Source organism: Ursus arctos, unplaced genomic scaffold (assembly GCF_023065955.2).
Source record: "Ursus arctos isolate Adak ecotype North America unplaced genomic scaffold, UrsArc2.0 scaffold_19, whole genome shotgun sequence".
NCBI lineage: Eukaryota > Metazoa > Chordata > Mammalia > Carnivora > Ursidae > Ursus > Ursus arctos.
This window is the reverse complement of record NW_026622863.1, coordinates 35,892,784-35,916,903: the sequence shown is the minus strand read 5'-3', so window position 1 is coordinate 35,916,903 and position 24,120 is coordinate 35,892,784. Positions and strand designations below refer to the sequence as shown.

The window sequence follows — 24,120 nt, the reverse complement described above, 5'->3', positions numbered from 1 at the left end:
TCAGCTGTCTGTCCTTCCTCCAGGAGAGGGGGCCTCTGCACCCCGGCTGGCAGGGCCCCCCCAGTCTCTCCCATCCAGCAGTGACTCCCTATCCGCGTTCCCCCTGCTGGAGCCCAAGAGTCAGTGGCGGCTGCAAGAGCGTCTGAAAGCGCCAACCATAGGTGTGCTGGGGCAGGGGAATGAGTCAGGGGGTTGGGGGGCTGCACCCCGCTGGGCCTTGGCGTCACTGTCACTCCTGTGTCCAGGTCTGGCTGCCACCATCCCATCCTCAGCTTCCGAGCCAGTCCTGTCGCTCTTCCAGCTCTCGGTGGCTGGGGATGTCTTCTACCAGCGCCTCCACCTCCAGGCAGACCCCGGGCCTAACTCCTGTGCCTCCACAGCTTCCTGGACTCCCCAGGCCACTGCCTGCTGCAGCCGGTGGCTGAAGGCCCTGCTGAAGGTGCCCACGGCTCCCCCTGTGTGGGCAGCACCCACCTTTTCCCACCGCCGTCTGCTAGGCCGCATGGAACAGAGGGAGGTGGAGCCAAAAGGGCCGGAGGCTCTCCGAGCAGCCATGGCTGAAGGGCGGCTGCTGCGGCAGAGGGATCTGGGCTCGCTCCCCTCTGCGGAGCCGCCCCCCACCCCCGAGCCAGGCCCTGAGGATGAGCTCAGCACACGTTTGGAGGCAGCCTGGGAAGGCCAGTTGGCCACCTGGTGGGAGAGGCAGCAGGGCAGGAGCTCGGGGCCTGGGAGACAGCCGAAGCGGCGCAAGCGCCGGACTCAGCTGTCCAGCACTTTCTCCTCGCTCAGTGGCCGCCTGGACCTCTCAGACGCCACCAGCCCCCCTCACAGCCCAGATCGGGCATCCCCTGAGGCCAGGCCTCGACCACCAGTGACCCCGCCCTCCCAGGAGTCGACTCAGGAGCTGTGGGCTCGGGATGTCCCCTCGGAGCGGCAGCAGACTCTCCGGGACTACATGGCCAGGCTACCGCTCCAAGGGGACACCCCCCAAGGTGTCTCCTTGCCCCTCTCCCAGACCTCCAGCATCCGGGCCACGCCCTCCAGGCCCCAGACCCTTCCAGATGGCACAGCCGAGCTGCCGCCACGAAGGAAAACCCTGAGAGGCGCCACCGTGTCCTCCTCCCAGACCTCCAGCATCCGGGCCACCCCCTCCAGGCAGCAGGCGCCTGTCCTCTCTGGCTCTCAGCCCCACCGGAAGAAGCCCCGCATGGGCTTCTGAGGGCCCGGGAAGTTCGACCCCACCTCCGGAGAGCCCTTCATCCTGGACCTGCTGTGCCTTCTGTGGTTGGAAGCTGGGAGGTGAAAAGAGAACAGCGTCCAGGGTGCAGGCCTTTCTGCTTCCGGAGCAATGGGACAACAGAAGTCGTTTCTCTTTATGCTGTTGCTAGAAGACCATTCCAAAAGGCATGTTGAGAAGGCCCTAGTGGTCCTGTCCTGAAGGTCAGTGTCACTGGGATTCCCTCCAGGAGACGGTGTGTGCTTAAGAGCAGGGGCTCGGGTCAGGCCATGGGTTCCACTGCACAGGAGCCGGGCCTGCCGCGTCCCGCACCCCGATGCCGGGGTAATGTAACGGCGCCAGTTACTCGCCGCGCTCGCTGGGAGTCCGCAGCTGCGGGTGCTGCTTAGTTTGTGTTTGTTAAGCAGTTTCTGCCGTCACCTAATGTTTTGTAGAGGGACACACTTCGGACCCACGTTTAGGGATTGAATAAACTTGGCAGCTGAACGTGGTTTGGAGTGATGGGGTTTCCCAGGCCGGCAGCGCCCCCTCCCGCAGCTCGTGATGTGTAATGCCTAAACTCGCCTCTGAAGCGTGTGGCTCTGGAAGATTCTGCTCCCTTGTGGGGAAAAGAGCCCCTCAGAATGTCACGGGACACCGGGATTTGATCTAGATTTCTCACCACACGTGAAGAGTGGCGCCTGGTGAAAGGAATCACACAGGACTCGCGCGGATGTGAAATAATCCAATAGCACGTTGACTCACGTGGGTACCGAAATGTCTGTAATGCTCAGTCGCACGGCCTATGCCACAGGGACCGGGGGAGGTCGAGTTCTGCTTCCAGGGCAGGAACACCACTGTTCCTACTTGCAGAGATGCCCGCAGAGGGGGAGCCGAGGCCCGAGCGCTCTCAGGAACTGCGACTCCGGAAGGAAGGGGAGCCCAGCCAAGGGGGTGACCCGTGCCCATGGAGGGGGGGACCCTAGCTGCCGGCTCGCTGTCCCCATTAGCCTAGGGGCAGAAGGGCCACTTTGGGGTTCAGTCCAAGCCAAATTCAATGTCCTCCCGGTCTTCTCCCACCTTGGGCTCGGCGAGCTCCATCTCAGATCGTGCCTCATTCTCGTCAGTGACGTTTCCTAAGGAGTTAGGAGACAAGGTAGCTGTGTTCTCGGGACCTGTGGTCAGCCCCTCTTCTTGTGCGTGCAGGCTTTGAGTAAGGCGCGCAAGCTGGTGTTGAGAAAGAAGCCTGGCTACCGGCTAGTGTCACGCGAGGTCAGGACTCGCCTGGGCTCAGCAGAGGCCCAGAGACTGAACTAATCATCCCACCCCGCCCTGTTTGGCTCGTTACCTAAGAACAATACCCCGCTTTCCCCACATGTGCCTCTCCCTGGCGGTGTGTATGGGCCCCCAGCGCCAGGCCAGGCTGACCGGTCAGCTTGTGACTTGCCTCACCCAGCCAGGCGCTCTGGCCACCCCCTGCCCGGTGAGCCTCCCTTCCCCACCAGCACCACTGCCTCAGCATTCACCCCATCCTCCACCCTCAGGCCAGCAGTCACCCTCATTTTGTCCCACACTCCCTGTCGTGTCAGCAGAGCCTGCCCACCCTCAGAAGCCTGGTTCTGGAGAGGCCGAGGATCAGGCAGTGAGGACGGGGGTGAAAACACAGGTTCACGAGCCCCACCAAGACCCACGTGGCCATCAGGAGCCCTGGTGAGGCCAACCCGCCTGACCAGGAGCGGGTCGGCTCTGCGGCTTCTCGGCCCAGGCCAGCAAGCAGCCGTAAGCAGGGACATGATCTACAGCGCTCTCCGTGGCCTCTCCAACCTGTCGGCTGCCCGCCACCCCGGGATCGGGTAGCAGCAGTTCCATTCCCCCCATCCAAGCCTGGGCCCCTGTGGTCTCGCAAGTAGGTGGTGTTACCTGGGGGGGAGGCTGGAAGAAGGTCACTGTGCCCATCCTCACTGGAAGGGGGTGGTGTGGCATCCCATTGGCAAGTTGGGGGCATCGGTGGCTGGCCCGAAGCTTCCTTGCTGTGGAGCTCCTGGATCAGCGGGCGTGGGGACTTGGTGTCTCTATTTGGCGTCTCTGAGTCCCTCTCGGCTGCTGCTTTAAATATGTTGGTGAAAGGTGTGTCAGCCTTCCTCGAGGTGTCCCTGGGGATTGCGAATATGTTTGAAAGGGCGTCTGGGGTGTCTGCCGGTACTGGGAATGAGTAATAGTCCGGTTCAGGGTCACTGTCATCACTCAAGCTCGAGATGGCTGTAACCTTTGGAAGGCACATCTGTTAAGAGAAAAAAGACGTGTGAACGTTTCTGCTTTCATCATGGTCACCATAAAATGCCCAGTGCTGATGCTGCTTTTTTATTTGATCATAAAATACTCTTTCGTCATGTACAAGAAAGACCGAGGGAGCCCCACACTTTCCCCTCCCAGAAGTGAGGCCTCAGGACCAATCCCTTTGGGCAGCCATTCCGGATCCCCCGAAGGGGTGGTGAGCTCTCCAGCAGGACTCCTGTCCGGCTCTATGTCGGGGGTTCAGCCACACTCCCCTCGCCCGCTCTGCACCTGCCACTCCAACACCCTCCCGGGGCTCCGAGTTGGCTCCACTTGGAGCCTCAGCCTCCGGCTGACATATGCTCCATAGGACGTGGCCTCCTTGGAGAGGAGTTGTCCACGGGAACTGTGGGCTCGTGTGTGCTTCCTTCCTTGGCATTGAGCTCCTGCCCAGAGATGGTATCGTACAGTGTGCTCGCACACAGGCCCCAGCAGTGCTGGTCCATGTGAGAGAAGCCCCCCCCCCCATTCTGCCTCGGACACTCCCCTTCCCCGTCTGTGCGTCGCTACAGGACAGGCATTCCGGAAATGAATGTCTGCCACCTCAGGACAGAACATTGTTCCCAGGTAATCATATACAGTGAACAGTTATTAAAGATCAGTGCCCGATGTGTGTTCAGGAAGACCCAAGGGCTTAATTGTAAGACCTCACGTGAGTGAGCAGCTGCTTTTGCTTTGGAGAGGGGAGACCCAGGGGTGCAGGGGTGTGGGGGTGCCTGACGTGTGTGAAGGATCTGTGCTTTGTGAGTAACAGGACCGGGGTGACAGTGACATCAGGCTGATGTGGGGACACGGGGCTGGTGACCTCGTCCTGGCCTTCCAGAGGCTCGCCTGTGTCAGCGTCTTCCAAGTCGGGCAGGTCCTAGAAGAACAAATGAGCCCCTGTCACCAGGTGGCATGCACAGGGTCCCGCGAGTCAGGGTCGTGTGCAAGCAGAGCATGCAGGAGGAACGAGGAAGGACCCGAAGCCCTCAGGCGAGCCGTGCACACTCACAGCACACACATAGCGCCACCCCGTGTGTCCAGACCTCAGTGATGAAGGAGGTGGGCAGGAATGCCTCTGTCATCAAAGACCCAGCCAGCGCCTCTGGGGGAAACGATGGGGCCCAAACCAAAGGCACTGCTTAGGACTCTGTGTGGTGTAACATGAGTATGGTTCAGGCCTCCCCACGACCGGGGCTGGAGGTGGGGGGGCTTGTGTCGTGGGTTTGTGGATGGTTGTCTCTTCCTCCATAGCCAGCAGGCCAGCACGTGGGGCAAGCAGCACAGTGGGCGGTTCGATGGAGGAACTCCGGAGCCGCACTGCCTCGCGTAGTATTCCTGCCCCACCATGGCTTGGCTGTGGAGCCTTGGGCAAGTTGCTTTGCCTCTCTGTTTCTGTCTCCTCTTAGAGTTACAGGAAGGTTCAATCAATCCATCATCTGTCTAGAACAGTGCCAGGCAGGATAAGAACCTACGTTCTATTGGTTGTCCCAGACATAGCTGGTTCTCTCTCCCCAGTGTTGTTTCTTACTATTCATGGGCTCCGAAAGCTGGGAGCCCACTCTGAACATTGTGCTCAGTGCGAGTCTACTGAGCCATGTGAAGCTGTGCGGTTTACCAGGGAAGTGGGTGGGGGCAGGCAAAGCTGCTGGCCGTCCTTCCCGGGGCCCCGAGTGAGCCCCAGCTGCCTGCTGGCCGTGAGGCTCAGGGGGTGACAGATGCCTCCCCACTCCTTGTCCCCCCCAGGCACACTTCCTGGGGGTCTTGAGGAAATGCGTGAACTCCCATGGTAGCCGCTCCAGTGACCGTTCCCCATACGGGAAGAGCCGGGAGGAAGGGCGTTCTCCAGGCCACACGGGCCCCCCATCAGGAAGCCCGAGTGGCAACAGGCTACACAGCTGGCCAGGGAGCAGTGGAGGCCCCACTGATAAATGTCACGGTCTTAACAATTCTGTAGAAGGCTTGCTAGACAGAGTTACTTTGCTGTGTGACTTCGGGCAAAACAAATCAGGTTTCATAGAGGGAGCTGGAGGGGCAACATCTGGGCCAGCCCCGCTCAATCTCGAACACACACGTGTATGAACACCGGGGGACATCGTGTTACAAGGCAGGTCTGGCCCAGTCTGGATTGAATTCCAACCGGCTCGGGGATGTCAAGCCCATTGGCCACGGAGCACACTTTGGTTAGTGAGGATTTGGAAGGTTTCTATGGGATCTGATACCAACTGTGAAGCAGACCCTTCTCTCCAGACTATTTACGTACGTCGATGAGGAACTTCTCCTTCACCTCCAGTGTGATGGTTTCTAAATCATCGTCTCCGCCCAGTTCTGTGCCTGCTTCACCCCCGGCGACCACGGTCTGGGGGGGCGGTTCTGAGAACAACAACACAGGGTTATTCACCTTGGGGCGAGTTTTATGCGCAGCGATCAGGCTGACAAGCGTGAGCAGAGGGAGGCCAGTCCCTGGGACAGAAGCCACGAGAATTCCCAGGTTAGGACAGGGTTCTGTCTAAAGAGAAAGGAGAGGAGGAGGAGAGCCACCTTCTTGCTGGAATGTGGCCCTGACTCCAACAAGATGAAAGTACCAGCCAGGGAGCAGGCGGAATACACAAGTGCCGGGAAAGGCCTGGCTGGTGGGCAAGGAGATGAAGGCCGCCTGGGGAGGTGGAGGGGAGGCAGGCTGGAGAGTCCAGGAGGGGCTGAGCCCACCACCCGCGGGGACCGCCTGTCCCCAGTGGCAGTGCGAGTGTCAGGGAGGCCCACTAAATAACGAAGGGATGGGACACCTGTGTGGCTCAGTCCGTAAAGCGTCTGCCTTTGGCTCAGGTCACGATCTCAGGGTCCTGGGATTGGGCCCCACATTGTGCTCCCTGCTCAGCGGGGAGTCTGCGTCTCTGTCTCCTCCCCGCTTGTGCTCTCTCTTGCTATCTCCGTCTCTCTCTCTCTCAAATAAATAAAATCTTAAAAAATAAATAACGCAGGGTGGCCTGCAAACATGAAATTGGGATGGGTTCCTCTTCCTACTCCAGGCTCCCACTTTTTGAGGTCCCCAAGCCTATCCTTGGGTCCTGTTCTCCCGCTGCTCTTCAGTCTTGTGGCTTCCGTTGTTAGAGATCCATGGCTCAGCTTTCCTCATCACACATAGGTCCGGTGTGTCCAGTTTGGCCTAGAGAGCCCCAGAGGTATCTGTGGTTGCTGTTGTGGATGACCCCAAGCCCTTCCCTCACTAGGCCCAGCAGTCATGGTCTCCACGTGGCCATCCCTGTGGCTTCTCCTATTTGGTGCTTGTAATTACTACCTTGGTCTGCTTCCCCTTCGGCCAGCCCTTCCTCCTGCACCCCTTTCCTGCTCATGGTGCCGTAGTCTCCAACTTCCCAGCCACCAGAAGCTTGTCAAGGCAGCAGCTGAGTCCCTTTGTTTCCTAAAAGCGATCTGCTTAGGCTTTGTTTTGGAAAAAGGTAAAGCAGGGAAGAGATGAACAATTATTGGGGGCATGGCTGACATGCATCATTCAATCTGTGGCAGAGACAGTTTCCATTTCACAGAGGCTGAAACAGGCTCCCAGAGGTTTTGAGGTTTGCCTGAGGTCACTTAGCTGATGGAGGGGTGGGACGTGGCTTTGACCTCAGGGGATCGGTCTAGAACCCGCACTGCCTCACCTGCACACAGTGTGTCTTAGTGAAATCCCTGTGTGGTTCTTGGACCATGTTGGGGACCACCAGACAGCAGCCAAGGCCCTTCTAGGGTGAATGGAATAAGAGGCGGGAGAGGCTGTGATTTCCACGATGGTGCACGTGCTCTCTGCCCTGAGATGCAGACTTCCCAACGGGGATGGGGAGATGACTCAGGCTCCGAGTCCTGACTCTGCTCCGCGAGCCCCCAGTGACTCCTGATTGCAGGAGGAGGACCCAGACTTTGCACAGAAAATGCAGCAGAACTGCTCACGTCGGTTAGCTCCTCGTGCCCCCATCCTTCACCTATGAGGAAAGACGGTCCAATGCAGGAAAGACGAATGGAAAGTAATTTTTTTGAACAGAAGGTTTTTATATGTAGATTCGCCTTTCTTGGGGCTGAGTCATTTGAATCAAAGCGGAAGAAGGATCTCCTTGCTCTGCCAGCCCAGTTTACCTCTCGGGCCGCCGACACCCAGAGGGGTGAGCTCAGGAGGGGCAGAGAGTAGAGGCTGGGGCGGGCGGAGCGAGGATGGGTGAGGTTTGGTCTCCAGAGGTGGTGCTGCCTTCAATCCCCTCATCCTCCGTGTGCTCGCTCTCCACTGGAGCAGGTTACTTCACCCCTCTGAGCCTCTCTTTCCACTTGCATACAATGGGGTCCCCGCAAGTCCAGCCTGGGAAGCTCTGGTCATCGCCGCCCACCCACGCATGTTGGGTAAACAGAGCTGGCTGTGTCTCGCGCTCTAGACCACGGCTGCTGCGGTCAGCCAGCTCCTCTTCAAATGTGCCTCCATCCGTTCGGGAAGACAAAAGCTGGGGTCCCTCTCAGGCCACTCTGCTCCCATACCAGGTGCAGCTTCCAAGCAAAGGCTCCCGGAGGGGCGAGCGTGCGGGGGAGTGCTTGGTGACACCCGCTGCGCAGCACATGGTCACACCACTATTGCACCTTTTAAACAATAAGGCCTATCCCGTCTCCACCCGTGGGAAGCTGGAGGGAAAACAGGACCCTTTTGGTAGACATTCTCGTCCAGAAAACAAGGATGACCAGGCCGTGGGGGGTTGGCAGCCCCACGCAGCGAAGCCAGCTCGCGGTGGTACAAAGCAGCCCACGAGTGTTTCCTAAGGAAAAAGTTATTCAAAACAAGTCGTGCTTCTCAGAGCAGCATTCCAGCCTCGTGGCGAAGTCTGGAGAGCTGAAACCAGCACCTGCAGAGGTGAGCCGAACACCAGGGAGCACTCTTCTCTTTCCGTGACTGTGGCCGTGGCCCTTCACACAGGACTCTTCCCTCCTGCGTCGCCCGGGGGCTGGGCCTGCCCTGTGAGCGCACTTGTCCCTTGTGCTCCTTCCTCTTTTCCATCCATGGCCCCTTGCTCCCTTGGCCGGGATCCCTGGGGAATTCCTGGGGCTCAGTGCCACAAGAACGGTGTCCCTGAGTTCCTGAAGGGGGTCAGGTCCATCCCTCCCTACATACACCCCCTTCCTACTGTGCATTTTTATTTCCCGCACACAGCCTGTGAAAGACTGGCCTACGAGATAGGTTTTTCAGGTGTTACTGGAGAAGAGGATGTGGCTCTAAATCCCCGTGGATGGGCACTATTTGGAGGAGGGAGTGGGGTGGGCCTCCTTGGGGTTAAGCACCGCAGGTGGTCTGCTCTGTCCAAATCCTTTATCTGGAAAGAGAATTCAGCCATGCCTGGCACCCTGGGCTGTGGCCCTTGCCCCTCTGGCTGGTGTCCTTGGCGCTCTGCAGACAGGGTTACTCTGAAGTTCTCTCCCAGACAGTGGGGACCTTCCTTCTGGGAACCTGTGTTCTGGGCCAAACAGCTGAGCTCCCCCAACAGACCCCACATGCTGCTCAGGGGGACAAGCCGTTCCCCGTCTCTCAAGGCCCTACAGATGGGCCTGCCCTAGGTCCGGCTCACCTTCACCCGCGCCACAGCAATGGGCCAGCGTCCCGGGCAAGTCCTGGGTTTATCCGTGAGTCAGAGGGACCCAGGGAGCGTGGCAGACCCCACCAGGGGGCCTGCTTTGCCCACAGCTACATCGTCCACTGCGGCGGCCACGGCCACGGCCACGGAGGGCTGGCTCCTGGGCACCGGACATGGGACCGGTACTCCTGAGGCACTGAAGTTCTTACTTGGTTTTTATTTTTAATTCACTTACATTTTACAACTGAAGCAGCGTAAAACAACTCCTTCCTCCTAGCGGGACTCCATCTCCCCGGAAGCATTGAAAAGGCAGCATCGGCACTGAGATGTGCCGCGTCAAAGACACACTGGGCTTTGAAGACGCGGTGCCAATACAAGTATCTCATGAAGAATTTTACACTGATTCAAGTGATTATATTTTAGGTATGTTGGGTTCAATTAAAATAGAATGTTGGTGTTTCACCCATGCCTTTTTTACTCTGTTCACTAGAAAACGCAGTACTGGCCCCACTATATCTCCATGGGCAGCGCTGCTCTAGCACATGAGACAACACGCGTACTTTATCCTAAAGGCACAGCCATCGGAAACACCCCGCAGGTGCGCGGCTCAGAGGCTGGACCCCGGGGGTGCATCCGTGCCGCCCTGAGTTCCTTACCTTCGCAGGCAGCTCCGGGGGTGGCCGGCTTCAGGGCCTCCTCCAGGCACAGCCCCGCCGGCTCCTGGCCTTCGGTCTCTCTGCTGACCGCCACCAGACCCGACTTCTCCGGGAATAGCTCATCCCTGGCCTCGAAGCTCTCACTGACAAACTGCTCCATTTTCTGCCGCCTCTCCCCCTCCTCACGAGGCTCTTCCTTCCCTGACACACTGCCATCCACATTCTTGCTCTCCTCCGGCGCCGGCTCCTCCCCTGAACAAGAGAAGTCCAAGGGTGAGCCAGGAAATGGCCTGGGAGGACAGGGGGCTCTGCACGTCTCTCGGGGACACGCAGCGAACTGCTGGGGGTGAGCTCGGGGGACTGTCGGGGACGCAGCGAAGGTGTCCGTCAAAGTGTGCTGAGCGCTGAGGAAGCAGAGCTTAGTGTCCATGGGGGGTGGCGCTCAGCACATCCGTCTAGTGGCACAGGACACGCCTTGAAGGAGACCGTGCGGGGGCTCTTAGGAGATGGGCGCGGAAACATTGGGATTTAAGGGCCATGATGTCTACCTTGACTTTGAAATGGCTCGGCAGAACAGGAGTGCGTGTGCGTGTGTGCGTGTGTGCGTGTGTGCGTGTGCGAGAGAGAATACTGAACACCATCTAATCTAAGCGGGCACCATACAGCTGTTTGTTTTACTATTCTTTCAGCTTTTCTGAAACTGAAAAATACCAAAATAAAAAGTTTGGAACAGAAGAATGCTATAGGAGAACGTCGACTTTATGGAAAATATGGTATGCTAATTTAAAACAATAGGCAGAAAGCAAAATAATTATGCCATTTTTCTGTAAAAATCCATAAATGTTACATGCATGGGGAAAAGCCAGGAAATGCTCACGCTAAGTACTGAGTGGTTCTTGCTACAATTTGTTATTACCGGTGCTTTCTTGTTTTCTATGCGTGGTGTGTTCACGTTTTGTAATTAGGTGAGAAACAGTAAATATGTGTCACATGGAGACTCGAGCTCCTCTACTGGGTACAGGATGAGGAAGGGGTTCTTATCAAGGTGGCCCGAGGACCGTCCCTAGGATCCTGCGCCAGGCTTGGACCAGCACAGACCCAGGATTCACTCTCTCCCTGGAAGCCTTTACCAGATGCTGGCCAGGGACATAGGGTGTGGGCAGGTGACTCTGAGTTCCAGATTTGGGGCAGTAGACTGGGGAGGCAGGGGGCTTCATTTACATTAACCCGGGCGTAGACAGAATCTTGAAACTGGGTGAGAGAGGGCAAGCCGGGGAGACAGGTTCTGAGATCCTGGAATAGACCAGCTGGGCTTTATTCACATTTCCCAGGCCTCCCTGGTCCTGCCGAGCCAGGAATCGGGTGATCCTGAGCCTTTCGAGTGTTCGGCGGGTTTCATACAACCGCGCAGGCTGTCGGCTCCAGTCCGAGCTAACCAGAGGGAGCACAGTCCGTCCCACAGAGAAGGTGTGCTGCTGCCATTCTGAGTTCACAGGACTGAATTGCCAAGGAGGCCATTAAAAGGAAAGAAGTACTGATCGTGTGACCACCTGGAGGAACTCCCAGAGCACCAGGCCAGGTAAGAGAAGCCAGACGCAAAATGTCACATCTTGGGGAGAGCTCCATGTATAAGAAGCATCCAGAAACATGGGTCTGGGGGCTGGTGGCGGACAGCATGGGGGTCACTGCTCACCCGCACAGGGTTTGATTCCAGGGTGATGACAATGTTTTGGAGGTAGACAGAGGTACTCTTTGTATCACACTGTGATATACCAAATGCCACTTCGAAATGGCTAATTTTATGTGAATTTCATGTCAATTAAAAAAAAGGTCCAGGGGCGCCTGGGTGGCACAGCGGTTAAGCGTCTGCCTTCCGCTCAGGGCGTGATCCCAGCGTTATGGGATCGAGCCCCACATCAGGCTCTTCCGCTATGAGCCTGCTTCTTCCTCTCCCACTCCCCCTGCTTGTGTTCCCTCTCTCGCTGGCTGTCTCTGTCGAATAAATAAATAAAATCTTTAAAAAAAAAAAAAAGGTCCAGGGCCTCCATGTTTTTCCACGGTGATTCTGTGGCACCAGGGCTGCGGCTCCCTGCGTGGCCCCCCAGCACTGGGCCACCTTGCCCCCACATGAGCCACCAAGCTCATGCCACTAACATCACTTCATGGCCCATGACCTCCTGTTCCCTGTCATGTCAGGGCTGGTTTTCAAGGCCCTTCTTGATGTGATGTTGCCCAAGCCAGCTAACCTTCTTCGATTTCCCAGTTTACAACTGAATTCCAAACAGGGGCATCTGGTAGTCCTCTGCACCTCCCCAGGGAAACTGTGGTCTCCTCAGAGGCGCAGAACCCTGTTCTTTCCCTGTTGGCTTCCGTGACAATGTCTGTGTCCTTGGTCCTCATGCAAGAACGTATGTGGGCCCGACGTGTGTGCCAAAACCTATTTCTTTATCCCCCTCCCTTCCACATGGGCAGAGAGAACTTTCTGTGTGCAGACAGTGGATTTAAAAGAGCAGTAGCAGTCATGGAAAACCTTAATAACCGTGTGGCTGAGACACGGGATGAAGGCGCAGACCAAGCCCCTGGTCTAGATGCTGGCTGGTGTCACTGCCGTCAGCAGCCCTACGTGGGGTCAGCATGAAGTCAGGATAGTACCACACTGCTTTGATATGAATTCACGATATTCCTTTGTGGGGGATGGAATACTGGCCCCGCAAAGGTGTCCGCATCCTAATCCCAGAACCTGTCAATATGTGACCTCATGCAGTTAAAGGGACTTTGTGGATGAGATTAAGGACCCCGAGATGGGGCGATGATCGTAGATTATGCGGGTGGGCTCAGTGTCACCACACGGATCCTTAGGAGAGGAGGGCGGGGTATCGGAGCTGGAGAGAGATTTGAAGGTTCTGCAGAGGAAGGCGGAGGAGGGGTCACAGGCCCAGGGCCCCTCTAGATGCTGGAAAAGACGGAAGAACAGATTCTCCCCGGCAGCTTCTGGAAGGAACACAGCCCTGCCCACACCTTGGTTTTAGCCCCATGAGACTCACGTCAGACTTCTGACCTACAAAACTGTGATGATAAACGTGTTGTTTTAAGCCCCTAAATTTATGGTAATTTGTTAGGATAGTCCTGGAAAACTAAGACATTATTTATTTTGGGAAACTGAGGCTATTTTAACACAACCATGTTTTCATCCCCGAAAGTGGACTGAAACTGCCTATCAATGCTGGGCTCTTCCCAACGCTTGGCACGTGGGTGAGGCCACATGCACACGGATCCACACGTGTGTGAATGAATGGTCAGAAAGAAATCCCCGAGAATAAAGACCAAGTTCAGCAGCCCAGATTCCTGGTCTAGACGGAGCCCTGGGAGCTGCTCCCATCCCGGGCGCGTACCTTCCTGCCGGCTGGCTTTCTGCCGCCTTCTCTCTTCCGCTCGCCGCTTGATCATCGCCAGGGCTTCGATGCTGTCCTCGATCTTCTTCCGCTCTCTGCTCTCCCACTGCTGTCTCTCCTCTTTCTCAGCGGCAAGCCCGCCCCTGGCCCAGGCCTCTGCACAAGCTCTGTGGATGAGGACAAACAGAGAAACAGAAATTCAGGAGGTTAAAAGTAAATTCAAAACAGACTGTCTCACCAAACTCGCTCATTTCCCCCAAACCAGACTGAAGGCACACGGGATGTGTGGCCGCAAGGATCCCAGTTAATACACGCACACCTCCCTCCTTAACGGTCTGCAGAGCCTTCTCCGCGTGATGCCGACGGCACCAGCGGTAAAAGGAAAAATAAGTCAGAGCCGTCAAAATTAAAAATGTCTGGAAAACAAAGAACACCATAAACAAAGTAAAAAGACAACCCACAGAATGTGGGATCACACATCTACTGAGGGACGTGTAGGCAGAATACATAAAGAACTTCTACGACTCATGAATGTAAGACAACACCATCTAAAAATAGAGGAACTTTAAAAGAATGAAACGAGAAGCCACGGATTGGGAGAAAATATGTGCAGGGAAGATAACTGATAAATGGCTTATATCCAAAACAAACAAACAACGAAAACTCAAAAAAAAAAAAAAAAGTGCAATAAAGAAAACCAGCGGGAAATGACCTAGACACCTCAGCAAGAAGACAGGCAGGTGGCCGAGCGCTCAGCACGCTCCGACATCGCAGAACTGCGGGTTACGGCCGTGAGAGCACATCACGCCTGCGAGAACAGACGCGGGCGAGAAGGTGCGGCACCAGGCACCCCCGCTCCCGCCGGGAACGCAGGCCGCGCCGCCAGCCTGGAACAGAGCCCGGCAGCTACGGAGCGGAGCGCCACGACATCTGCCCCACAAGCCGGCGCCGTGCTCTGTAGTATCTGCTCCACGGAGTTGAAAACGTGCACGCAAAAGCCTGCACATGAATATAAGTAGCGGCGCCCTTCACAATAGCCCCAACGTGGAAACAACCCCCAAACCCATCAACTGATGGCTAGATAAAACGTGGCGCTTCCAAGCGGAATATTCTTTGGGGACGTTATTTTGGAATGAGTTCCTGCTACGCACTACGACGTTCATGAACTTTGAAACTGTCACACTGAGTGAAAGGGGCCAATCACACAAGACCACATATTGTATGATTCCATCAATACGAGGCATCCAGAATAGAAGAGAACCCACAGAGACAAGGGCTGGCAGAGGGGGTAATGAGAAATATCAGCTAATGAGTAAGGGTTATTCTTTTGGGGCAATAAAAATATTTTGGAATTGATGTGGTGGTCGCACAACTCTGTGAATATACTAGAAACCATTGAGTTGCACACTTTAAGTGGGAGAACTGTTGTGGGGGCTGGGGATACAGCAGGTAAGAGAAGCTCTGTCAGAGCTGCCTTTTTATGGGGACAGATAGACCCTAAAGACGGAAACAAGTATGTGTGCAAAGAAAAGAAATCCAGTTAAAGAGACACCAGGTGGAAAAGGTGCTCCTGAGATAAGGGGTGGGTCAGGGAGGGCTTACTGAGGAGACAGGTGAGCGGACACCTGTAAACACCTGTGAGGAGCTCCCCAGGCAGGGAGAACAGCGAGTGGCTGCTGTGGGACCGCTAGGGATGGAAGGAATGAGGACTCAAACCCACCCCTGAACCAGAGGGGTGAGTCCGACCCCTGAACCAGAGCGGCTCTACGCAAGGGGCCAGGCTCCTATCACTGTTCCCATTTTTAGCACCGCCCCTGGTGGAGGTTCAGAATCCTTAGCCGCAGCCCCTCCCACTGGTTCACTCCTTCTGATCCCCATACCTCTCAAATCCCACCCGTTACTCATAAGGACCCGATGGTCATATTGTCCGCACTCTGCAGATAAGCAACGTGAGGCTGGGGAGGTTAGCGAGCCCATCCAAGGGAACGGAGCTCAGGGCTGCAGAGCTGGGCTTTGAAGTCATTACCTAGGCTCTGCTCGGTGTCCCCCCGTCGCCCCCAGGGCTGGGTGCCTCGGAACTGGGGGCATCAGCCCCCCGTCAACTTCCCAGAAGCAGGTGGTCTCGTTTTCCCACCTGGTTGGAGTAGAGGCTTTCGCTTCTCTTTGAAATATTGGTTAGTTTCATTTACCTTTGTGAATTAAGAAATACATCACCAGCTATGCTGCTTCTTAAATGTCATGTACTCTAAAGTTTAGATTGCACTTCCCTTCAAGCAGCCCATGTTACTGAGGTTTTATTCTAAGGTAGTAGGAATAGTGACCTAAGTTAAAAACACAGATATAAAAGTAATGACAGTACACATGGCAGTCCTGGGTTCAGTATTCTTAATAGAAAAAAGAGCTCCTACGAACCAATAACGGACCTCCAAAAGGAAACTGGGAGGAAGTTATAAATGGGGTGCTCACAGAGGAAGAGCTCCACCTGCCTGACAAACACATAAGAGTGCCCAACTTTATCAGTTACCCCAAAAATAAGATGAGATACAATCTTCACTGATCAATTCACCTGGTGAAGGTTTCTTTTATATGGTTATGTCTGGTGAAGTCATGAACTGTTACAAACTTTCTAGAAAACAATTAGAAAACATTTACAAGCACCTTTAAAAAGGCTCAAACCGCAGTCCTTAATCCAGTGATACAACTCTTAGAATTCCACCCTAAGGAAATCAGCAGTGAGGTCAGAAACTTACATGCAGGGATAGTTATCAGAGGATTATGAAAAAAAATCTATGACTAAGTGCTCAAAAACAGGGAATAACTTATTATAAACAATAATGTAGCCATGAAACTTGTTTCCTAAGAATATTTAATGATGTGTGAAAATGCTCGTAAGTCAGAAATGTGTACAAGTTTACTATTAAGCGTGCTCAACATGACATATTACAGTGTGATCCATAGGCCTCTCTCCAGCTTACCTGTCCTTTGGGAAAACTGGTCTGTCATCCAGGTACGTTAAATGTTTTAGTCGAACGGTGACTGTCTTCCGATAATTAGCGATGTGCTTGATCACGGGGTTTCCCATCAGATTCAGGACGCGCTGCAAGCGTACAGGCAGAACCAGACTGATTAATAAAACATGGGTGTGGTTCAAACGGTTCACATGCGCTGCGCTCTGAGAGTCCATAAAGACGACGCCTGTGCCCCCGTCACCTCCCAATGACTTTATCAGGGAAGCCGGGGGTTTTCCTTGCTTTTGTGCCATCAGACCTGTCCTGATCATGGAGCAGCCCTTTCTTGTACTTGAACTCCAGACCCGAAATCTCACTGTCCTTCCAGAACAATTTCGGAAAACACATCCGAAGTCCTGTCCAACTCAGCGAGGACATTATTTTGCTCACTCAAGCTTTTTTGCTGACATTAACCTCAGTCTAATTGATTGTTTTCTCTCCTTCCCAGCCAGGACTCATTTTGGGAAAGCATACATAGCAGCTGGGAGGACAGGAAGCATGGACGGGGAAAGGATGGAGCGCGCCCACACGCCAGGCTCACGCATCTGCTGGATGTCATGGGGACCCGTGCAGCATCCCCTGTCCTTAAACCCCGTCTCCTCCTTTCCCACCTGTGACACTCAAGAGAAGGGAGCAGCCAAGGTGACATGCGGGAGACACATTTAAGACTAGTTTGCCTGAACTCACGAAAGTGGTTTTTTTTAATCTAAAGTGGTCTGTGTTATTGGAGAAAACAAATATGCTGCAAACGAGTTTAGCAGTCCCCAGACTTCGTTCTGATGGTATTTTCCCCATGGGGCTGGGGGAGCGGGGTAGAGGTGCACTCTATACCCCAGGGCATGCACTAAAGGACTGAGGGCTGCATCGCGGGCAGAGGAGTTAAAAGCAATCTCAAAACGGGGCGCCTGGCCGGCTGTTGGTTAAACATCCAACTCTTGATTTCGGCATAGGTCGTGATCCCAGAGTCATGGGCTCGAGTCCCGCAATGGGCTCCTTGCTCAGCAGGGAGTCTGCTGGGAATTCTCTCTCTCCCTTCCTCTACCCCTCCCCTTACTTGCTCTCTCTTTCTCTCAAATAAGTAAATGAATCGTAAAAAAGAAAACACAATCACAAAACAACTATAAGGCAGACTGCTTTTGGCTCAGGCTGTACTGTGCCCCCCTTCCCCAAATTCATATGTTCCCTTCGTAACCCCAGCACTGCAGAATGTGGCTGCATTTGGACACAGGGCCTTTAAAGAGGTGATTCAGATTACACGCAGTCCTCAGGCTGGGCCCTGGTCCAGCCTGACTGGCGTCCTTAGAAGAGGGGATTGGGACGCAGACATGCAGATGAGACGATGGGAGGACCCGGGACACGGGGAGAGGCCTTAGGAGAAACCAACCCCCCAACACTGTGATCCTGGACCACTTCTACCCTCTGGCATCATGAGAAAATAAATTTCTATTGTTTAAGCCACCCAGTCTGTGGCACTTCATTACGGCATAAGCAAAAAGAAAATAAAAAAGTATTATGTGATACAGCTTTATCTTATCGCTGGATGCTGGCGATTCTAAGCTACTCCTCCTTGACAATCTACTCAGAACATTATTCCCGAACTATGATTTGCTTACTATTTTTCTTTAGATCGACTCACTTTTCCCTTACATATCCATACCGAAAGCAGTAAACAGTGAGCTCAGGGTTTTGGGGTACTATTTTTAATATGTTCCCCAGAGCACACGACAACATGTGCACACAAGAAAGCAAGGAAGCCATCAAAGGTTACCAGAGTTAAGTCAAAAGGACACAGGAAGGGGTGGCCTGGAGGGCTTGCCACAGGCCGGAAGATGGGACCATGTGAATATCCAAAATTAAAATGAGAGCAAGGGTTAAATCATATCAAATATTGTATACATAAACCCATGAGCTCATAGTGATACAATGGAAGGCAAAACCATCCCTTGTCACCATTAGTGGTTGCTAGGTTCTCGGCTCCTTTCTCTGAAAATTCATGAATAAAAAACAAAGAGCCAAGCCTTCATCACGGCCTTTCTGTGTGAACTATATACTAGGGAACCATTAGGTGACGAGGGAGTTCCTTGTGGGAGAAGCTCTCGAGCTAATAAACGAGGCAGGAACAGGAGGGCTGGACAGTGGCCACCATGTGGCTTCTGAAGGAGTGACTCATGAGGCAACTGCTACGGGACTGGAGATGGACGGATGGGGCTCTATCCTGGCTGCAGTAGGCAGATGACCTCGGAGCTCCATCAGGCTGTCTTCAAGTTACAAACGAGAGAGGGAAGCAGACATCACAGGCCCTGCGACGTGACCCAGCGGCACCCCTCCCAGAAAAACACTGAACCTGGATGGGACAAGCCTCCGGCTCCACTGGCATTTCACAAGAAATACGGGTCCAGCAGAACAGATTACAGGACGCCACAATGGGACGCAAGCAATCAAATCCAGAATGTGGCAGAGTCCTGAGAAACGAACTGGTTCCTTTGGCCTGTTAAGGGCAGGGGGACCCAGCAGGAAAAGAAGGGCTTATCTGCCTGAGATCCACACTGAAGTGTCTGTGGGTGAAATGACATGATGTCTGGTGTTGCAGTTACTCCAGCGAAAGACCCCAAGAGGACAGGCTGGATGAAGGAGGAAGGCTGGAGGAAAGGAGGGGAAGGGAATGGGGGGGGGGAGGAGAGATTCAGTCTCTAAAAATCCACGTTTTACCAAATCAGGCATGCTTTCCAGGACGCCCAGGATTTCTGGATCACTCAGCTTATTGTGGGAAAGGTCCAGGACACAAAGTTTCAAACACTCCTTTAGATGCTGAATGTCTTCCACAGTCTCTAAGTGATTGTGGGCCATCTGCAGGGTGTTCAGGACCGGCAGACAGGCTGCAAGGTGAGGTGAGCAGAAGTAAGCAACAAAGGCATGAAACCCTTTTAGAACCTCCCCCAGGGGAAAGTGGCGGGCAAAATGGCGTCAAGACCCCTCTTGGGACGGCTTACAGAGGTTTTCAATGGTCTTGATGTAATTGTTGCTGAGGTTAAGAGCATCCAGTTTCTGCAGAGGTTCTAAGTTCTCGATTTTATGGAGCAAGTTCACTTGTAAGAAGAGGCAACGCAACTCGGTTTGGGCCTCCAGGTTCTCGATCTTCTGTATTCCATTGCACTCCAGCCAGAGACAGCGTAGCCCCGTGTACTCTTCCAAGTTCTCGATGCGATCAAAACCTAGTGAGAAGGAAGGGGGGTGCCGGATAAGCCCCTCCACACACGCGAGGCTCAGGGTCACCCTTGCTGTGGACTACCTGCCGACCATCCACACCTCCTTCCTCCAGCGCCCCCACTGCTGCTTTTCTTTGAGGAGCATTCCTCTGTGGATACTGTCCCCTCACACGGCGCCCTGGGCGGCCAGTCTGAGTCACAGCAATCCACTCTGTGCTGGTCACCCTGAGCCAAGCAGGGCCAACTCTGCTGACCGCTGGGAGGTTTAGAGGGCATCTTTCTGCTGGAATTGCCAGGCCTGGAGGGCGGAGCCTAGCGCTGCAGCGGCCACCTCCCCTTCCCGGCCGGGAGTGGGTGGAGGGGAGGCCTGACCTGCCTGAAAGGAGCCAAAGGAAAGCAGGGCCAAGTCAAGAGGCAGCCCAGTGAAGCCATGCCACGAGCAAGGGGTCAGGCTAAGCCGGAGCGAGGGCAGACTGTGGGTCTTGTACTGTTTTTCAATTTTACGAGCCAAATTTAAGGTTAGGAAAACAAACACTTTGTTTACCTTGGTAACTCATTATGAGTTTGTAATTCATGGTTCATCTGCTATTACCAAAGCCTTTGAAAAGGTATTTCTTTTGTTGCCTGAAAAAGTTTTGATTAAAAAGTTGCAGTATCCCTGGTGAGCCAGAATGACCATTCCCCAGGTCCCGGCCCTCAGAAACAGACCAGATAACGAATTTGTTTTAGGTTGCTAGGTCTGGGGGTGATTTGGTCCGTGGCAGCAGGAGAGTATATGCGCACATCTCCCTCCCAGCTCTTCTACCTTCTGTCTCCACTAAGTCTGACCCGTGGGGTCCTCTTCCCACCTCTTAAATATCGGGGCCCCTGGGACCGCCCTGCTAAGTCGTCCCACGCACTGCGACACTGCCATGTTGGAAGGGGCAACGGAGGTGAGGAGACCGGTTAGCAGTCCTTGCATTTCTCTAAGGGGTGTGTGCTGCCCTTCGTGGGCCTCACAGTGGCTGCCCCGTCCCCCAGGACACCCCAGATGTCTTGGCCATATGCGTTTCTGCGTCTCAGAAGACTCTCAGTAAATATTTACTGACTAAATAAGGAACACACAGAGGACCTATGAAGTAGGTTAGCCACCCCGAGCTCAGAGGAAGGGGCAGCTGTCCCTCCTCTTCATCATTGCTGGAACAAGCTGGGTCTATGAACCCCAGTTGAGGTTTACACGGGCCCCCCGCGATGCTACTGTTCATGCTTCTCCAATCTGGGAGGTACCGACCACCCTCCTCTTTCAAGACACATCCCGCCCAAGCCCAGTGTTCACCACTGACTGCTAGCTTGAAAACTTTATAAGTCCTTCAGAAAGTATAAGTAAAGGATATCAACATGTTTCCTTGGTATCCGTAGGGTTGGTGGCCCCTTTTATAAACTCCAGTCACAGAAGACATGTCAAGGAACTATTATTGCTTTTTACAAATCTTCACTAAACTCTGAAATTTCTACTTAAGTGTACTTTGAGAGCTCCAGAGGGTCCCAGCAAGAATTCTTTTATACCACTAGAGCCTTTCCCCTCACGTGAGATACCTCGGTCAGGTTCTTACCTTTAAAGTGTAAATACAGTGTATCGTTCAATGCTGGGGTAATATAAAGCTTATGTTGCTTGCAGAGTTTTTGCAGAAAACTTTTAGTCATTCTGTGAAGTGAACAAGAAATTTATTGCCATTTGTCAGTTGTGAAATATTTTCCAAAACTTCTTTACCACACCCATGTCTTCCTCAAATTTCAAAATATCCTACATGTCTGATAACTTTTTTTTTTCCCGATAAGCTATTTTAAGTTCTTCTTTCGTATACCTTTCAGGGCCTCATCCAATATCATTACTTTCAGCATTCTTAAAAATTGCAATGTATGTTCTAATAAAAATACTTTTAATAGTGTCCTCAAGAACTACTGATGTTTCTTGCTCCAGGCCTAGCATTAAAGTTTAATACATTGTGGTTCATTGTGCCACAGAGGCAGGACCATTCTGACTCTGATACTAATTCTCAGACACTGGGCCAACTATTTAATCTCCGCAAGCCTCAATTTCCTTATCTATACAAAGGGGCGATGACACCGTCTATCTTCTCAGGAAATGTGTACTATAATTGGGAGCAGTGTGCCCCCATACCTGGGGCCACGATCTTCCTTGTCATCTCTCTGGTGTGCAGAGCGACTGTCCAACCTGCTGTCACCACTCTGTTTCTGCTCACTTGGTAACGATGTGTCAGAAGGACCCACACATATTTCCTTCGGATCATTAATTTCTGTAAAAGAAGAGATTTGTTCTACAGAGATCAAGAGATGCATAAAAAGTTTGCCCAATTTTAACTTGATTAATAAGTGTCTGCTTTTAGTATGAGTACTCTTGCTGAGCATGACAATTTGTTTTGTTTTGTTTTTTTAAAGATTTTATTCATTTATTTGACAGAGAGAGAGACAGCCAGTGAGAGCGGGAACACAAGCAGGGGGAGTGGGAGAGGAAGAAGCAGGCTCCCAGCGGAGGAGCCTGATGTGGGGCTTCATCCCAGAATGCCGGGATCACGCCCTGAGCTGAAGGCAGACACTCAATGATTGAGCCACCCAGGCGCCCCTAGGTATGACAATTTGTAAAGCATGGGTAAGGACCATGGAAAGTTCACTTCTAGGCAGGTCCTCTGTGAAAGCTCTGGTACAGGTGCACAAGGACAGGTGTACACAGATACTCATTGCTGCATTACTTTTAACAGCCAAAGACTGCCAACAATGCAAATGTTCACCCATTGTGATTGGTTAAATAAAACAATGGATTAGTATTCTGCCTTGGAGAAGAATGCACTGGAGGTATATCCATAAATACGGATAATTCTCAGAAACGTGTGTGAGACAATAAAGCAAGTTTCATAATAAGCACAGGATATCATTTATATAAGTTAAAAACATACAAACCCATGCTACGCACTGTTTAAGGACAATAATACTTATATATGTATCTAGAGAGAGAGGAGGGGGAGAGCATGTGTGGGAGGGAGGGGGAGAAAGAGAGAGAGAGAGATGTGATTGAAAGGATCCACACAAAATTCTAGACAAGGGAAGGGGGGAGGGAATGGGACTGAGAATTGGGGGAAGGAGGGCAAAAGGAGCTCAACTTTATCTGAAATGTCTTATTTCTTTAATTTAAAAAGACTAAAGTAAAAATAATAAAACATTCGTTATTTTCAATTCTTAGTGATGATACAAGGGTGTTGGTTATAATGGTCTCTCTTCTTTTTTAAAAGTGCCCAAAAGAAAAGCCACAGGAAAAGAAACAAAAGCGGTGAAAATATCTTCGGTACAAAGAGAATGAGCACATTCAAAGGCACTTAATTTTTTTTAAAGGTCAATCAAAACTGGCCAGTTCAAATGCACTTAATCTTTAAGAGCTGTGGACTGCTGCGCCCTGTGTTCCTGTGGTCTATCGAACCAGACTAAACGCTCCGTGTGTGGGACTGTGTCTTACGCTCACCCATTTCCCACTGCGCCCAATGCCCAGCCACAAGAGGCACCAGATAAGTGTCTGTGGAATATGGAAAGAGGAGGTGCTCAATATACGTAATGATTATCTTGAGTAACAGGAGCTAGTGTGGATTAATGGCCCACTGTAACCCAGAAACCTAATTATAATTATCCCTGCCTACAGACGAGTAGACCGCCCCCAAAGAGAGGTCAAACTCTGGGCTGACGACCATAAAGCTGGCGAGGTGCAGAGCGGCATCTGTACCCAGCGTGAGTGGCTCCAAATCCTATCTTTCCAGAGAGCTACAAGGCTTCGCTACAGCTCTTCATCAGGGCGTGCCTGGACAGTCAATGCTCCATGTTTGTTGACTGGGTTCAAAAAATGAAACAAAATCAAGTAGTTTAGTCGTTAAAAGATCTCCCTTAGGGCCTCAGGCAAAGTGGGAGCAGAGGCTGAAGGCTGTCTGGGAAACTGGTGAGGAGTCAACCACTGACCCGGGAACCACCAGCTCCTCATTCACTCTCTACCATGGGTCAGGCACTGGACTGGACACTGTGAATTCAGTGTCCCCAGAGCCTTTGATCTTACATTGTGATAGCAATAAAAGGATACATTCAAAACATGTAACAGGTGGTTGGTGGGGAGAAGGGTGCGTTGGGTTAAGGGCTTGCGCTCAGGAGTCGGACTGTCCAAAAGGAGTCTGCTCTGTCATTGACTTCGTGAGGGTGATCTCTTTGGAGCAAGTTCCATAACCTCTACAAGTCTCAGTTTCTTCATCTGCATGAAATGGGGGGAGGTGTGCCTACCGCAGAGGGCAGGAGCACGGCTCAAATGAGGTGAGAGCTGGGCACGCATCCTTTAAAAAGTGTTTGCGGCCCCTGCTATTATTACTATTGTTATCTCTGGCTGGGAATGTTAGGGGTGGTGCTGGGCGCAGCCCATCGCCCCCCCTCGGCTCCCTGGGGCGGCGGTCTGCACCTTCCTTGCGGCCCCGTGGGCCCGCGTCCCCGTGGTCGCCCGCCGACTCCTCCACGCCCGGCTCCTGCGCGCAGCCCTGCTCCGTCGGCCCGTCCACCACGGCCTCCGAGACCTCGGGGTACATGCTTATCCCGGATATACCGAACACCTGGTTCTGCGGGGTCGCTACTGCCCCCGGCCCGGTCCGGGAGGCGCAGCTTTCTTTCCCCGCTAACTAGCCCCCGAGTCATTGGCAGCTCAACG

The 24,120-nt window shown here is 53.3% G+C and overlaps 2 protein-coding genes across 3 annotated transcripts in view; one reads left to right on the top strand and one right to left on the bottom strand.

Annotated features, from left to right (window-relative positions):
• TAF1C (TATA-box binding protein associated factor, RNA polymerase I subunit C) overlaps window positions 1–3,565 on the top strand; it is an 11,026-nt gene extending 7,461 nt beyond the window's left edge. Inside the window, exons 14-15 of one of the 2 annotated variants that reach the window (XM_026495333.4) lie at window positions 24–161; window positions 246–3,565. In XM_026495333.4, the coding sequence (XP_026351118.2) occupies window positions 24–161; window positions 246–1,219 (1,112 nt within the window). In that variant the 3' untranslated portion in view covers window positions 1,220–3,565. Of the gene's footprint in view, window positions 1–23 lie in introns of both variants that reach the window. The other variant, XM_057314470.1, reaches the window with a different exon arrangement.
• Window positions 1,983–24,120, bottom strand: DNAAF1 (dynein axonemal assembly factor 1). Its single transcript, XM_057314471.1, has 12 exons — window positions 23,878–24,120; window positions 21,556–21,691; window positions 20,987–21,078; window positions 19,179–19,400; window positions 18,898–19,064; window positions 16,156–16,277; window positions 13,181–13,347; window positions 9,789–10,040; window positions 5,796–5,905; window positions 4,356–4,412; window positions 3,137–3,497; window positions 1,983–2,352 (listed from the first exon to the last, which is right to left on the bottom strand). The coding sequence occupies exons 1-12, from the start codon at window positions 23,999–24,001 to the stop codon at window positions 2,255–2,257; spliced, it is 1,908 nt and encodes a 635-aa protein (XP_057170454.1). The 5' UTR covers window positions 24,002–24,120; the 3' UTR covers window positions 1,983–2,254.

Coding starts and splice junctions, on each gene's coding strand:
- DNAAF1 (XM_057314471.1), bottom strand. CDS start 24,001: ATGTACCCCGAGGTCTCGGAGGCCGTGGTGGACGGGCCGACGGAGCAG. Junction 21,692..23,877: donor CCCACGGGGCCGCAAGGAAG/GTGCAGACCGCC, acceptor CTTCTTTTACAG/AAATTAATGATCCGAAGGAA. Junction 19,401..20,986: donor ACTGTATTTACACTTTAAAG/GTAAGAACCTGA, acceptor CCTTCTCACTAG/GTTTTGATCGCATCGAGAAC.